This window comes from Rhinoderma darwinii, chromosome 1 (assembly GCF_050947455.1).
Source record: "Rhinoderma darwinii isolate aRhiDar2 chromosome 1, aRhiDar2.hap1, whole genome shotgun sequence".
In the NCBI taxonomy this organism is placed as follows: Eukaryota; Metazoa; Chordata; class Amphibia; order Anura; family Rhinodermatidae; genus Rhinoderma; species Rhinoderma darwinii.
In genome coordinates this window covers 431,281,554-431,298,590 of record NC_134687.1, presented here as the reverse complement: position 1 = coordinate 431,298,590, position 17,037 = coordinate 431,281,554, and the positions used below count along the sequence as shown (strand labels likewise).

Here is a 17,037-nt window from a genome sequence, read left to right as displayed (position 1 = left end):
GAAAAATTTTTTGCAGTTTGACAGGTCACATTTTCCTACAGCAAGAGGCCACTGCCATTAGGGAATACCGTTACCATAAAGGGGTGTACTTCGTGTGCAACAATGTTTAGGTAGGTTGTACGTGTCAAAGTATCAATGGTGATGCAAACGGAAGCTAAGGTTTCTGTTTGACTTTCCATTGCGGGGTTCCGTGACGAAAACCTCAGACGGAACCCCTCAACGGAAAGCCAACGCTGATGTGAACAGGCTCTTATTCACTTCACCTGTCAGTGGTTTCAATGTTATGGCCGACATAGATAGACAGACAGACTGACAGATAGATTCCTTCAGGAATTTTGAGAAAGATTTTGAACTGCCGACACGTATTTTTCCAAGTTTTTTTGCGGTGTTTTTCACCCGCGGCCATTGAATATAATGCAAGGACTGCGGGCAAAAAACGCACAAAAAAACGCTCAGAAACTAGCGCCGCAGGTTTTAACTGCCTCCTATTGAATTCAATGGGAGGTCAGAGGCGGAAACCGTGGCAAGAAAGGACATGCCGCTTTTTTTCAGTGAGCAACCAAAATCTGACCGGGAAAAGAACCACCTCTGCCTCCCATTGAAATCAATTGGGGGCGATTTCGGCCATTTTTTTGCCACTGATTCCGAAGCGGTTTCCACAACAAAAAAATCTGTGTGAACTGACCCTAAGGATTATCCAATTTTACTCACACACAGGGCAGGCCTCTTAGTGGGAGAGTCTTGCCGGCAATGGGAACTGTGGATGCGATGTCTCTGAACAAGCTCATCTGCAGATGGGTCAGTCCAGAAATGGTCTGCAGTTTTCATTTTTGTGTATTCCAGGGCACAGGGACCAACTAAAAGTCAATGATAGATTAATTAAATTTACAACAAATATAGGAAATAATAAATAATAAAAGCAAATAACTAAAAAAGTAATAATCCTATAATTTCAATCATTGATAATGTGAGCTAGTGTAAATTTGCATATTGTGCAGTTTGAATGTCACCTATGCTGCAATTTAACTGTTGGACAGTTATTTTACTTCTATTACCCTTTAGGACGGGTTCAGATGCAGCATAAATACTGCGGATTCTCCGCAACGGATTTGATTGCGGAAAATCCAAAGTGTATTAGAGCAGCAGCAAAGAGGATGAGATTTGAACAAAAAAAAAAACTGTCTAAAAACTGTTCATAAATTGACCTGCGGTGCGTTTTTTTGATCCACAGAATGTCAATTTATGTTGCGGAATCACCATTTTTCTATTGCTGGTTTTCCCTATTGAAATCAATGGGGAGGTAAAACCTGCAACAAATAGTAGATGTGGCAATTATTGCAAAATTGCAACTCAGAAAAAAAAAAAAAAAGAAATTATACTTACCCAGAACTTTGCTTCTGCGTCCAGCCCGTCCTCAATGGGAGGTTCCATTTAATCCCATGTGACTGCTGAAGCCAATCGCAAATGAAAAAAAAACTACTTATTTTTTTAAAATTAATTTAAATTTAATAATAAAAAGTCCTCCTCTGTTCTGAGTGCAGCCTGGCCTCCTGGGATGATGCTGTAGTTCATGTGACCGCTGCAGCCTTTGAGTGGCTGAAGAAGTCACATGGGATGAAACGTCATCCCAAGAGGCTGGGCTGCACTCGGAACAGAGGATTGTGTTGCCATGACAATGGCAGGGGGTAAGTATAAGCTTTTTATTATTAATTTTAAAAAAAACTACTTTTTTTTCCCTTCATTTGCAGCGGAATCGTCACATGGCTCTTTGTTGCAGCTTTTACCTTCCCATTGAATTCAATGGGGAATACCCGCAACAGAAGAGCAGCGTGACTTGCGCTGCGGTTTTTTAAGCCACAGCATGTCAATGTATGATACAGCTTAAAAAAAACAACACACCACAGGTCAATTTTTTTTAATGCTTTTTTCAGCTGACTTTTTTCACTATGTGTGGATGAGATTTGTTAAAATCTTACCCTCATCACTGCTGCTACAAAAACGCTGCAAAATGCTGTGTGTGAATTCAGCCTAATAGAAGCCTTATCTGTGTGCAATGATAACACTAAGCAGCCACCCCCTCCATAAATTGTAGGTGTATGAGTGAATGTTTATCAGTATTTTGCACCTGCACAATCTCCCTCTATGTAGCATTGTGGTTTGTCGGCATCCTGCTGGCAACTAGTGTTTGAACCTGCCCTTATAATCAGTAAGGCCGGGTTCACACGTAGAGTAAATACTGCAGATTTTCCGCAACAGATTTCATTGTGGAAAATCCACAGCGTAAGGGCTTATTCAGACGAGCATATTATACGTCCGTGTGCTGTCCGTTAAAAAAAACGGACAGTACACTGACCCATGAAATTCAATGGGGCTGTTCACACGGCCGTTGTTTTAATAGACCGTGTGAAGGGCCCGTGAAAAAATAGGACAAGTCTATGAGGGATCCGTGAAAACGGGTCCCACACGAGTGCGACTCGGACATGCAAAATGGCAGTTCACCTGAATAAGCCCTAAAACAGTAGGAGCAGAGTGTATGAGATTTGAACAAATCTCATCCACACGCCGCGTAAATGATAAGTGGAAAAAACACAATCCAAAGCATGTCAACTGTATTTGCGTAATCACTGCATTTTTATTGCGGGTTTTCCCCATTGAATTCAAAGGGAGGTAAAACCCGCAACAAATAGCAAACGTCATCCCAGGAGGCTGGTCTGCAGGACGTCAGAGGGTAAGTATGAGCGTTTTTTCTTTTCTTTTCTCCTCTGTTTTCAGCAGCAGACATTCCTACCAAAAAATATTCTTCTTTATTTAGGCAAACAAAGGGCAACATGGATGTTGAGCATAAGTAAAGAACTGAATGGTGGGTGCCGTGGAATCTCTACGACTATATCGTACAATTGAGCAGTCTGTCGCTGGCAGGATCAAGGAAGCCATAGGTTCTCTGCCCCGCGAATCAGCGTTTTGTTAATAATACAGGTGGCGCAATTACGTCATTGCGCCGCTTATATTGGGATACCTGAGAAGGCCTGGCCACGAGGTCTGTACCGCTGGAGGAAAATGTGAGAACGGGGACTGGTGAGTATATCTACATCTCCAGGGGGCCACAGTGTGTTTGTGTGTGTCTGTATCTCCAGGGGGCCACAGTGTGTTTGTGTGTGTCTGTATCTCAAGGGAGCCACAGTGTGTGTGGGTCAGTATCTCCAGGTTGCCACAGTGTGTGTGTGTGTGTGTGTGTGTGTGTGTGTGTGTGTGTGTGTCTGTCAGTATCTCCAGGTGCCACAGTGTGTGTGTGTGTGTGTGTGTGTGTGTGTGTGTCAGTATCTCCAGGAGGCCACAGAGTGTGTGTGTGTGTGTGTGTGTGTGTGTGTGTGTGTGTGTGTGTGTCATAATCTCCAGGGGGCCACAGTGTGTGTGTGTGTGTGTGTGTGTGAATCTCCAGGGGGGCACAGTGTGTGTGTGTGTGTGTGTGTGTGTGTGTGTATGTGTGTGTGTGTGTGTGTGTGTGTGTGGGTCAGTATCTCCAGGGGGCCACAGTGTGTGTGGGTCAGTATCTCCAGGGGGCCACAGTGTATGTCAGTATCTCTAGGTTGCCACAGAGTGTGTGACAGTATCTCCAGGGGGCCACAGTGTGTGTGGGTCAGTATCTCCAGGGGGCCACAGTGTGTGTGGGTCAGTATCTCCAGGGGGCCACAGTGTATGTCAGTATCTCCAGGTTGCCACAGTGTGTGTGTGACAGTATCTCCAGGGGGCCACAGTTTGTGTGTATCTCCAGGGGGCCACAATGTGTGTGTATATCCAGGGGGCCACAGTGTGTGTGTGTATATGTATGTGTGGGTCAGTATCTCCAGGGGGCCACAGTGTGTGTGTCTCAATATCTCCAAAGAGCCACGTGTGTGTGTGTGTGTGTGTGTATGTGTGTGTCAATATCTCCAGAGGGCCACAGGGTGTGTGTGTCAGTATCTCCAGGACGCCACAGTGTGTGCGTGTCAGAATCTCCTGGGGGCCACAAAATGTGTGTGTGTCAGTATCTCCAGGGGGCCACAGTGTGTGTGTGGTGTGTGTGTGTTTCAGTATCTCCAGGGGCCACAGTATGTGTGTGTGTGTTTCAGTATCTCCAGGGGGCCAAAGTATGTGTTTGGGTCAGTATCTCCAGGGTGCCCGTTTTTGTGGGTCAGTATCTCCAGGGGGCCACAGTATGTGTGTGTGTGTGTGTGTGTCAGTCAGTATCTGCAGTGGGCCACAGTGTGTGTGAGTCAGTATCTACAGGGGGCCACAGCGCTTGTGTGTGCCCATATCTCCAGGGGGCCACAGTGTGTGTGAGTGTCTTTATCTTTAGGGGGCCACAGTGTGTGTGTGTCTGTATCCCCAGAGGGCCACAGTGTGCGTCTGTATCTCCAAGGGGCCAGTGCGTATGTGTGGTGCTTTATTTTCAGTGGGTATGGCATGTGGCACTGTTTCTAGTGGACATTGTATGTCTGTGATGCTTTCGTTTCTAGGGGCACAATGCGTGATACAATTGTATTCGGGCACAATCTATGGCAGTATGAGGAATTTGTGTTAGTTTATAGGTGCGGTCGTGCTGACATAGTTAGGAGCAACAAGCATCTGAGTGACAAACTCTTCAGAGACGAGGTGTAGGAGGAAAGTCATCATGGCAGTCTAGGCCAAAAGGATACTTCTGTGAGAGAAAATCTCACCTGCGAGTCACAATGTAAATGTTTATTCTCCCTCTGACTGATCCGTACTTTATGATCTGCAGCGAGATAATGGGTGGTATCGTTGTTTTTTTGTGAAACGACAACTCCCAGCATGTCATTACCATTGTTCAGGCCATACTGGGAGCTTTAGTTTTACATGGTACAAAATTATATGGCATTGGTTAACCTTACTTTCAAAATTATGTCTAATGAGCTGTATTCGTGCTGGTGCTGTATTTATGTACAGAGCTTGGATCTGGTGCTATATTTATGTACAGAGCTTTGTTCTGGTGCTGTATTTATGTACAGAGCTTTGTTCTGGTGCTGTATTTATGTACTGAGCTTTGTTCTGGTGCTGTATTTACGTATTGAGCTTTGTTCTGGTGCTGTATTTATGTGCAGAGCTTTGTTCTGGTGCTGTATTTATGTACAGAGCTTGGTTCTGGTGCTGTATTTATGTACAGAGCTTGGTTCTAGTGCTGTATCAGCCGGGATCAGAGTTATCTCCTATCCTAGCTTTGAGGCGTATCTGCCCTGGGCACCGCAGGGAATTCCGGCAAAAAAAACCGCAACAAATTGTGGTGCAGTTTTTCGTCTGGAAAGTCTGCTGCGGAAAACTGCACATAAAACTTTTTATAAATAAATTCATACTTACATAGTCATTGCGACGCGTCCGTATGCAGTCCTGCAGGCCGGCCTCCTGGGATGACTTTTACCCCATGTGACTGCTGCAGCCTGTGATTGGCTGCAGCATTCACATGGGATAAAACGTCATCCCAGGAGGACGGCCTGGACGAAGCAGCACAGAATGCTGGGTATTATAAGTACAAGATATATTCTTTTTATTTCAGTTGTAATTTGTGTGCAGGAATTGCAGCTTTTCCACTGCAAAAATCGCAACATCTACTATTTGTTGCGGGTTTTCCCACAACAAAAAAGCAGCAATTATGCAAATACAATTGACATGCTGTGGATTTAAAAATATGCACCGAGGTCAATTTCTGAGTGTTTTTTCCGCTCATCATTTACGCAGCATGTGGATGAGATTTTTTCAAATCTCATCCACTCTGCTGCTACTCTGTAACGCTGCAGATTCCGAAGCAAAAATCACAAAATCAGGAAAAAAAGTAAATCATACTTACTCAGAACTCTCCCCTTCTTCCTGCAGTCTGGCCTCCTGGGATGACAATGCAGCCAATTACAGGCTGCAGCATCACACGGCCTGCAACGTCATCGTCGGAGGCCGGACTAGAAGAGAAGAGGTGGGGAGTAAGTATAAACGTCTTTTTTTTTCTCCCCAGTTCTGCTTTCCGCAGCGGAAAACCGGTTCGAAAAACGGCACCACAACGCGATGCGGTTTTTCGGACGTAAGGTGCTGCGGGTTTCAGGTCAGATACGCTGTGTTTTTACGCAGCATATCCGACCCGTGGGAACACGGACTTAGTGTGAGGTGTCAGCTGTATTACAAAGCTGATGTCAGCTGTGTATGGGGCGGGCTAAGCCCATGAGCCTGCTCCATACATCTCCATATCACTCATCCCACAAAAAACAAGCCCTATGACTACGTTGATGGGAAATTAACCCATTCACGTCAGCCATACACGTTCCAACTGCTGATCCCCTATGCAGTTGTCTCGTATATAAACGGCAGCGTGGGACAGGCTTTAATGTGTGGAGTGCTGCTTCAGTGGTCTTCCCAATGGAGTCACCAGCCAGAGCATCGCAAGGGAAAGCCATTGACGTCACTGTCCATACATGGACAGTGATGTTAGGGGCTTTGTAATGAGAAGCTCTTGCTAGGCGTTCCACTTCTAGAGGGAGCCCCTGAAGTCACTCTCCAAACATGGACAGTGACTCTAGGGGCTTTGAGATGCTGAAATCCCCAGCCAGAGCATCGACCACACTTTGGCCAGGGATTCCGCTCCTAGAGGGAACCCCTAGTGGCGCGATCTACACAGGGCAGGATCTACAGAGGGCACTGTGGTGTTTTCAGGGGGTTAATACAAAAAAATTAATTCGTTTTTTTAAAGGCCATGAAAAACAGTCAGATGGACCTGAAATGGATGAAAATATGGAGAGACACTGATGCTAAACTCAATGCTCAATGCTAAGTTCAATGGTCGTTTTTTCACTGTCATGTGAATATAGTCTCTGACACGCAGGATCCACTAGCAATCTATTGCATCTAAGTGATACCCAGGACCTGCCAACAGTGAACCTGTAAGGTCCGTGGGACTGACTGATTCAGTGTAAAACGAGCGATTCAGCTGTTCTGTATAGAGAATACAGAACAGCTGTATCTCTATTTATTAAATAGTGTAACTTTATACAGAACAGCTGTATCTCCAAAAATAAAACAATTTTTTTAATAAAGACTAAATACAAAGTTACACCAAACACACTAATCTATTTATAAAAAAGAAAATGCCCTGAAAGGTGTCCATAGCCCTTAAAGTAACATCAGTGGTAAATGGCAAATGGCCAGTGACTGAAAATCACAGCAAAACTGGCTTGGTTGCCCATAGCAGGCAATCACAGCACAGCTTTCATTTTCAAGAGCTAAATTTGAAATGTGCTTACATAGTGTGACATAAGATGGTGACATCTAAGCAAGAAAATGTGTTTTGTGTTGGAATTTTCAAGAACGGGGTCTGTTGTGAGAGTACAGCGAGACTTTTAGAATAAATTTGGTAAATGTGCTCTGCATAGAAACTGCATTTTGCATTGGTTGAAGCAATACGAAACCACTGGGTATTTGTCATGGGAAAAGTCCGGGCCGCCCAATGACTTCGGAAGAGACAGTGAACAGGATTCAAACCATGTACGAGAATAGTCCTAGAAAGTTGACCAGGCTAACTAGTATGAAACTACAGGTGCCACAAGCCATGGTATGGCGTATCTTACGAAAACATCTGCGTTGTAAGCCATACAGATTACATCGTATTCAGGAGCTGAAACCAGACAACAAACCAAAACGCTGTGACTTTTGCATTGACTTGTAGGGTCGATTGGAGGAGGATGAATTCGCGGACAGGCTGATTTTCAGCGATGAGGCCATGTTTCACCTCAGCAGGGCCGTATTTGAAGTTGGTGCTGCCCTAGGCCCTTTTAGTGCTGATGCCCCCAATAACGCAGCTTTTCCACCGCAAAAATCGAAGATGTGCTAATTGTTGCAGGTTTTACCTCCCCAATGAATTCACTGGGGAAAACCTGCAACAGAAAACCAGCGATCCCACAGCATAAGGCTGAATGCACACAAAGCGTAATTTGATGAAGAAAATATGCATCAAAACCGCAAGTATGCGCATGGAATATCGCAGCTAAAACCGCATCTAATGGTGCGGTTTTTGATGCGTTTTGATGTGTTTTTAGGTGCGGTTTTGATGCGGTTTTTACACTTTGATGCGGAAATAGGTGCATTTTTATGCTGCATATTTTGTTGCGTTTTTCTTTGAAACTAGACAGATACATTTGGCAAGTGGAAACACAAGATAAATTCACTTGCTGCGGATTTTAAAATACGCACCACAGGTCAATTTACGTGCAGAAAAAATCTGCACTGTGTAGATGACATTTCTTGAAATCTCATTTACGTGGCTGGTACTGCGGATACACACAAATGCGCATACAAATCCGCGCTGCAAAACCACACTTAATATGCATCGTGTGCATTGACCCTAAATTGACATGATGCAAATTTAAAAAAAACGCAGCGCAGTTCAATTTATGAACGGTTTTTCGGTGGGTTTTTTATGCAGCTTGTGGATGAGATTTGTTTTAAACTCATCCACTCTGCGGCTACTGTTCTATGCTGTAGATTTTTCGTAATGAAATTCGTTGCAGGAAATCCGCAGTGTTTACGCAACGTGTGAACTGACCCTAAAAGAAATGCTCAGTGCTACCCTGTTAACATTCCCTCCCCTGCCCCCCACATGAACACTGGGGCAGATTTCCCCTATTATTGATTAGGTCACAGTTTATTATTATTTATTTTTTTAAAACACCCCGTCCCAACTGGATTACGCCCCACCGGTTACATCAGTACATTGTCCTACTTTTAAAAATAGGCCAATGAACTGAAGTAACCTTGGATAAAGTGATGTAAACTAACCAATGGACAGCTTAGAGCTGTCACTGCTTAGTTTACTGGTAAACTGGTTGTCTACAGCACTCACTTGGTCAGAATATCTCTACTCGATTACGGCGGGATGCAAATTCCAAGTCCAGAGGTCCCTTCTGGACAATCAATTGATGCAAAAAACTTGAGGACAGCATCCACATGGCAAAGGTGAAAAAGTGTTTTATCAACACATCCCAATAACAAAGTGCTACGTTTCGACTCGACTCGAAACGTAGCACTTTGTTATTGGGATGTGTTAATAAAACACTGCTTAGTTTACGGTCATAGAACCAGGAAGGGAAGTATGCTTTTTTAGTTATTAGTGTTACCAATGTGGTTTTTTTTTTTGTGGTTTTTTCCAGGTTCGGTCATTGGACTACTTCGGATTCGAGGACAACTTTGATGACAGCATTTTTATTTTCAATAAAATGGTTAACGAGGGTTGTGTGGAGGCGTGTATTTCAATAAAATATTTTTTCTGTGTTGGTGTGTTTTTTAACTTTATTCCAACGGCCTCAGTAATGGCAGATGTCTGATAGACAGCGTCCATTACTAAGGCGGGCCTTAGTGTTAGCCAGTGAAGAGGCTGACACTAACCCCTCTATTATTACCCGGTACCCACCGCCACCAGGTGTGTCGGGAAGTGCACGGTACAATCCAGTACCCGATAACCTGAAGTGATGGTCGGGCACTGGGGCGACCGCAGGCTGGTATTATTAGGCTGGGAAAGCCCAAAAACAATGGATCTATCCACCCTGGTAATGCTAGGCTGCGGCTGCTTTATTGTATCTAGTTGGTTATAAAAAATGGGGGGACCCCATGTTGTTTTTTTCAATTATTATTCTTTATTTTTTTTTTTAAAACGACGTAGGGTCCCCCCACTTTTCATAACCAGCCAGAATAAAGCAGCCGCAGCCTAGCATTACCAGGGTGGGATGGCCCATTGTACTTGGGCACTCTCAGCCTAATAATACAAGCCTGCAGCCGCCACAGTGCCCGACCGTCACTTCAGATGGTCGGGTACTGGATTGTACCCGGCTCTTCCTGGCACCCCTGGTGGCGGTGGGTACTGGGGTAATAATAGGGGGTTAGTGTTAGCATCTTCACCGGCTAACACTAAGCCCCCCCCTTTGATTGACAGTGTCCATTACTAATAGCTGCCATTACTAAGGCAGTAGTAATAAAGTTAAAAAAAACACAGACGCACAGAAAAAATATTTCAATGAAATAACCCCCACCCCACAAAACCCTCATCAACCAATTTATTGAAAATAAAAACACCATCATCTAAGTAGTTCTCGAATCCGACGTAGTCCAACGACTGAACCTGTAAAAAAAAACACACTAAAAAATAATAATTAGTAACACTAACAACTAAAAAAGCAAAACCATTATAAGGGTATGTTCACACTAGGTTTTATGCAGGCAGAAAATCAGATTTTAACCTTCCTGCGTTTTTTTCAGCTGCGGCCAATGAGCGCCACGGGCAAAAAAACACTACTTTCTCTGCCAAACGTGGTCAGAGACGGAAAGGCCTGAAGAAAGGGCATGACGCTTCTTTTCCTGCTATTTTTCTTTCAGTTTTCAGGGGGGAAAAGCCTCTGCCTCCCATTGATTTCTTGAATTTTGAATTGACAGCATTATTTGACGTTTTTATTTGCGTTTTTTTAGGCAAAATAGCACTACAAACGAGCACTGCAGGTATTTTCTGGCTCCTATTAATTTCAACTGGAGGTGAGAGATGGAAACCACTTGAAGAACATCAGCCCCCCACTCACAGTAAAATGACCATCAGCCCACCACTCACAGATGCCCCCTGTAGATAGTGCCACACAGCTCCTTGTAGGTAGTGCCACATAGCCCCCTTGTAGGTCGCGCCACACAGCCCCCTTGTAGGTCGCGCCACACAGCCCCCTTGTAGGTATTGCCACGCAGCCCACTTGTAGGTAGTGCCACGCAGCCCACTTGTAGGTAGTGCCACACAGCCCACTTGTAGGTAGTGCCACACAGCCCACTTGTAGGTAGTGCCACACAGCCCACTTGTAGGTATCACCGGCCACCACGCCGGCAGCGCTGTGGATGGGGATTCCGCTTCAGGAGTTGCCCCTGATGTTCCTGTCCATATATGGACATAGACATCAAGCGCTCCGTCCAAGAGCGGAATCCCCGGCCACAGGAAGGGGCGGTGCTATGTACAGAAAGGGGAGGTGCTATCTACAAGGGGGCTGCAAAAAATCTCCTCCTCACATGCACTACGCACTGTGAGGAGAAGGAGAGAAAGCACGGCCTGGCAGTGGTTCAGAGGAGTGTCGCGGCACCCTTGGATGATTCTTACGGCACACCGGTTGGGAACCACTGCATTAGGCAGTACATGATTGATACATACCTGCCCTGGCCCTGGTGCGGCGCCCTCTTGCTCTTCCGTGCGTTCCCCACAGCGCTTCTTAGACTATGAATCTAAGACACGCCCACTGTTCTCGGATTGGCCACAGCTGCTCAAGTGAGCAGCTCTGGCCAATTCAATACCAGAGAGAGTGTATTACAGTCTGATAAGCGCTGGTGGAGCGCTGGTGAAGCGCACCCCCTCCCCCTGCCCTGTAAGTGACCTAACCGCTAGTCTGTCAGGTCACAAGTTCAACTCGGAAAAAAAACACGATTCTGCAGCCGCCCGCCCCCCCCCGGCTGGACGCACTAGGCGCTGCACCCCCACTTCCTAGTGCCAAATACGACCCTGCACCTCAGTGGGAAGGTCAATCGCCACGACCTTAGAATTTGGGGCTCATAAAAACCATGTGCTCTTATCGAACACATGAGGAACTTCCACAAAGTAAATGTGTTCTGTACTTTGAGCAGGTGCAAAGTCTACAGTTCCTTCTTTTTTGCTGGGGAAGGTGTCCCTGGCCACTGCTACCTGGACATGTTAAAGGAATGGCTTATGCCACAGATGGAGGGAGATCTGCCAAACGAAGTCTATCAGTAGGATGGTGCACCTCCACATTTTGATTTATATGTTCACCGACACCTGAATGAAATTCCTACCAGAAACAACAATTCAACAATGTGTGCTGATCTCCACAATCGCCAGATCTAACACCTTGCAACTTCTTTCTGTAGGGCTACATCAAGGATGCAGTGTATCTGCCCCCCCCCCCCCACCACAGGAATCCATAATTATGGATGAAATTGCGGACGCACTCATTTCTATTGGCCACGGGAACCTTTCCGTATATTTACGGATGTGTGTCCAGGCTGTACAAATGATCCGAAAAGTATAGAACATGTCTTATTCTTAAATAAAGCGCAGTCGACTGTGCTATTGTTTCCACCAAAAAAAACAACACCTTACGGAACGGAGACAAACGGAGACCATTGAAATCAATGGTAATGCAAACGGTAGCTATGGTTTCCGTTTGCCTTTCCGTTTAAGGCTTCCACCGACGGGTTCCGTCAGACCTTTCCATCATCGGCGTGTACGTAAAAAAAAAGGAAATGTGAATGCCAGAATCGCTATTTTTTTGGTCCCCTCATCTCCGACAAAAAAATTAACAAAAAGTGATCAAAATCTTGCATGTACACCAAAATGGTATTATTAAAAACTACAGCCTATCCAGCAAAAAATAAGCCCTCATACCACTTAATCGACGGAAAAATAAAAAAGTTATGGGTCTCGGAATTTGGTGTCACAAAATAAATTTTATTTTTTACACTTCGTTTTTTCCTTGTAAAAGTAGTAAAACATAGAAAAAACTATATATATTTGGTATCGCCGTAATCGTATTGACCCACAGAATAAAGTTAACATGTTGTTTTAATTGCATGGTGAAAAACGAAGCACAAAAACAATGGAGGAATTGCTGTTTTTTTCATTTTCTACCCCACAAATAATTTTTTTCCCTTTTCTTAGTACATTATATGGCACAATACAACTACAACTCGTCCCGCAAAAATCAAATAGGACTATATCGCTGGAAAAACGAAAAAGTTATGGCTTTTGGAAGGTGGGGAGAAAAAAATGAAAATGAAAATCTGAAAATTGTTTACGATGGGAAGGTTTGCAGCATACATTTTTCATCGTTTCTTGCTTCCATGTGTCCGCTAATCTGTGCTGGTGGGAAAGGGGCTCTGAGCAGAATCAGCATCCTACCCTCTCTGGCAGCTAACACTACAGTCTCCTGCAGAGGGGGTCTCCTCAGCTATACAATGCTACTGCCGAGGCTCTGCTCCTTCCCTGACCAGCTATTTCTTTTGGTTGCTCTGCAGTGAACAGTGTCTCTATGTCATAGTTTCCCAATCTTTTCAGGTTCGAGGCACCCCAGGAAAAAAATAAAATTCTCAGGGAACCCCTACCAAAAATTGTTTACAAAACGACAAAAAATGGCTAAAAACAAGCAGTACATTCTTAGGGTATGTTCACACAAAATTTTTTTGTAAGGCAGAAACTAAAAATCTGCCTCCAAATTTATTTAGGAATTTTGAGGCAGATTTTGAATTGATTTTTGTTTGATTTGTTTGATTTTTTTTTTTGTTTGCTGTGTGTTTTGCCCACATTTTTTTTAAGCCCTTGAAGCGAATGCAAAAACCGCAAACAAAAAAGCACCAAACGAGCGCCGCAGGTTTTTTCTGCCTCCTATTAATTTCAATGGGAGGTCAGAGGCGGAAACCACTAGAAGACCATCAGCCCCCCACTCACAGTAAAATGACCATCAGCCCCCCACTCACAGTAATGACCATCGCCCCCCACTCACAGTAAAATTACCATCAGCCCCCCACTCACAGTAAAATGACCATCAGCCCCCCACTCACAGTAATGACCATCGCCCCCCACTCACAGTAAAATGACCATCAGCCCCCCACTCACAGTAAAATGACCATCAGCCCCCCACTCACAGTAATGACCATCAGCCCCCCACTCACAGTAAAATGACCATCAGCCGCCCACTCACAGTAATGACCATCAGCCGCCCACTCACAGTAATGACCATCAGCCGCCCACTCACAGTAAGGCTTTATTCAGACGAACGTAAAATACGCGCGTGCAACGCGCGTGATTTTCACGTGCGTTGCCCGTAGCTATATTTGTCAATGGGGCCGTGCAGACATGGCAGCGTTTTTTGCGCAGCGTTGCTCCGTTGCCAAAAACTCACGACATGTCCGTTGATTCAGCGATTTCAACGCATCACGCACCCATTGAAGTCAATGGGTGCGTGAAAACCACGCATGTCGCACGGAAGCACTTCCGTGCGAACTGCGTGTTTGCGCAACAGCTGTCAAAAGGATGAATGTAAACAGAAAAGCACCACGTGCTTTTCTGTTTCCGAACATCCAAACGGAGTGTCTTTGCGATTAGCGAACCCCGACAACCGAAGCTAACTTCACCGGGTTCGGCCAAACTCGTTTTGGCCGAACCCGGCAAAAAAATTTCCGGTCCGCGACGTCGGGAGACATTCACTGTGCATGGTGCTGAAAGAGTTAAACTGTTTCAGCACCATGGACAGTGACTTGCGATCCCAAAATACATGAACCTGTAAAAAAAAACGAAGTTCTAACTTACCGATTACTCCTGTCTCCTTCCTGCAGTCCGACCTCCCGGGATGACACTTCAGTTCAAGTGACAGCTCCAGCCAATCACAGGCCAAGCACAGGCTGCAGCCAATCACAGGCTGCAGCGGTCACTTGGACTGCCACGTCATCCAGGGAGGTGGGGCCCGATGTCAAGAGAGGCGCGTCACCAAGGCAACGGCCGGGAAGTTCTCGGTAAGTAGGAACTTTATCTTTTTTTTTACAGGTTTTTCGCTGTTGTGTTCGGCATTCACTGTCGAGGGTGCTGAAAAATTTAGCTCTTTCAGCACCTTGGACAGTGACAGGCGTCGACAAGCCTCATCTCTATGATGCCGGCTGCGCGAAAATCATCAGACACGGATGACACACGCAGCTGTCAAATGGTGTTTGCGCGCGCAAAACGCCGCGTTGTTTGCGCGCGCAAAAACGCAACGCTCGTGTGAATCCAGCCTAATGACCATCAGCCCCCCACTCACAGTAAAATTACCATCAGCCCGCCACTCACAGTATAATGACCCCTCAGTATAATGACCCCTAAGAGACCATAAGCCCCCTCCAGTAAAGTGGCCATCAGACTCAGCCCCCCCCCAGTAAAGTCACCATCGGCCTCCGTCCGTCCGTCCCAGTAAAATGCCCAACAGCCCCCTCCAGTAAAGTCACCATCGGCCTCAGTCCACCCCCCCTCCCCCCCCGATAAAATGAGCATCTGCCCCTCTAGTAAAGTGACCATCACAGAGAGAAAGTGTGCTTACTCCTGGGGAAGGAATAAATAATGAGGTATAAGAACAACAACTCCCAGCATGTCCAGGCTATCATTTGATATAAATGGACATTACAGGGAGGAGATATAAGAGGAGATAACTACAACTCCCAGCATGTCCAGGACGTTGTTATGGGATATCAGAGGACATTACAGAGAGGAGATATAAGAGGAGAGAACTACAACTCCCAGCATGTCCAGACTGTTCTTATGGGATATCAGAGGACATTACGGGAGGAGGTATAAGAGGAGAGGACTACAACTCCCAGCATGTCCAGACTGTTATGTGATATCAGAGGACATCACAGGGAGGAGGTATAAAAGGAGAGGACTACAACTACCAGCATACCCAGGCTGTTATTATGGGATATCAGAGGACATTACAGGGAGGAGATATAAGGAGAGAACTACAACTCCCAGCATGTCCAGGATGTTATGTGACATCAGAGAAAGTTTACAGGAGGAGGAGGAGGTAGAAGAGGATAGAACTACAACTTACAGGATGTCCAGGACGTAATTATGGGATATCAGAGGACATTACAGAGAGGAGGTATAAGAGGAGAGAACTACAACTACCAGCATGTCCAGGCTTTTATTATGGGATATCAGAGGACATTACAGAGAGGAGGTATAAGAGGAGAGGACTACAACTCCCAGCATGTCCAGGCTTTTATTATGGGATATCAGAGGACATTACAGAGAGGAGGTATAAAAGGAGAGGACTACAACTCCCAGCATGTCCAGACTGTTATTATGTAATATCAGAGGACATTACAGGGAGGAGGTATAAGAGGAGAGGACTACAACTACCAGCATGTCCAGGACGTTATTATGGCATATCAGAGGACATTACAGAGAGGAGGTATAAGAGGAGAGAACTACAACTTCCAGCATGTCCAGACTGTTATGGGATAACAGAGGACATTACAGGGAGGAGGTATAAGAGGAAAGAACTACAACTACCAACATGTCCAGACTGTTATTATGTGATATCAGAGGATATTACAGAGAGGAGGTATAAGAGGAGACAACTACAACTCCCAGCATGTCCAGGCTGCTATTATGGGATATCAGAGGACATTACAGGAGGAGGTATAAGAGGAGAGGACTACAACTACCAGCATGTCCAGACTGTTATTATGTGATATCAGAGGACATTACAGGGAGGAGGTATAAGAGGAGAGAACTACAACTTCCAGCATGTCCAGGCTGTTATGGGATATCAGAGGACATCACAGGGAGGAGGTATAAGAGGAGAGGACTACAACTACCAGCATATCCAGGCTGTTATTATGGGATATCAGAGGACATTACAGAGAGGAGGTATAAGAGAAGAGGACTACAACTTCCGGCATTCTGGTTCCATTTCTCACACAACTGCTAACAAAGTAAAGAAAAAAATACTTACCCTGCCCAGCGTTAACGGCTCCTCTCCCCTCCGTCAGGCTTCTAGTGGGAATTGGTGGGCGGTACTCGTAACAGACGTCCGCGCGTCACGTCTGCTACGGGGGCGGAGCTTGTAGCAAAAAAATAAATAAAAAATTGCCATTTTTTTTTTTGCAGTGGACGAGCTGAGTGCCGCGGCACCCCGGTTGGGAGCCATTGCTCTATGTAGTAACCTGACTATGTGGATAGTGACTGAGAATGTGTGTCCATCAGCACTGAGCTTATCAAGTGGCTGTGCACATGGCTATGTACTTTAAACACCAGGTGTCACAACTTTTCACTAGATCACTCACTAGATCATTGCAAACATTGTTCTTTTTTTTTGTACAATAAGGCCGGATTTACACGAGCGTGTGCATTTTGCACGCGCAAAAGGTACTTAACAGCTCCGTGTGTCAGCCGCGTATGATGCGTAACTGTGCAATTTTCGCGCAGCCGCCATCATTATGACACTC

General features: G+C 45.4%; 1 protein-coding gene across 1 annotated transcript in view; it reads right to left on the bottom strand.

Annotated features, from left to right (window-relative positions):
• SGSM1 (small G protein signaling modulator 1) overlaps positions 1 to 17,037 on the bottom strand; it is a 280,772-nt gene that overhangs the window by 79,988 nt on the left and 183,747 nt on the right. Inside the window, exon 7 of the mRNA XM_075853710.1 lies at positions 712 to 857. Coding sequence (XP_075709825.1) covers positions 712 to 857 — 146 coding nt within the window. The remainder of the gene's footprint in view (positions 1 to 711; positions 858 to 17,037) is intronic.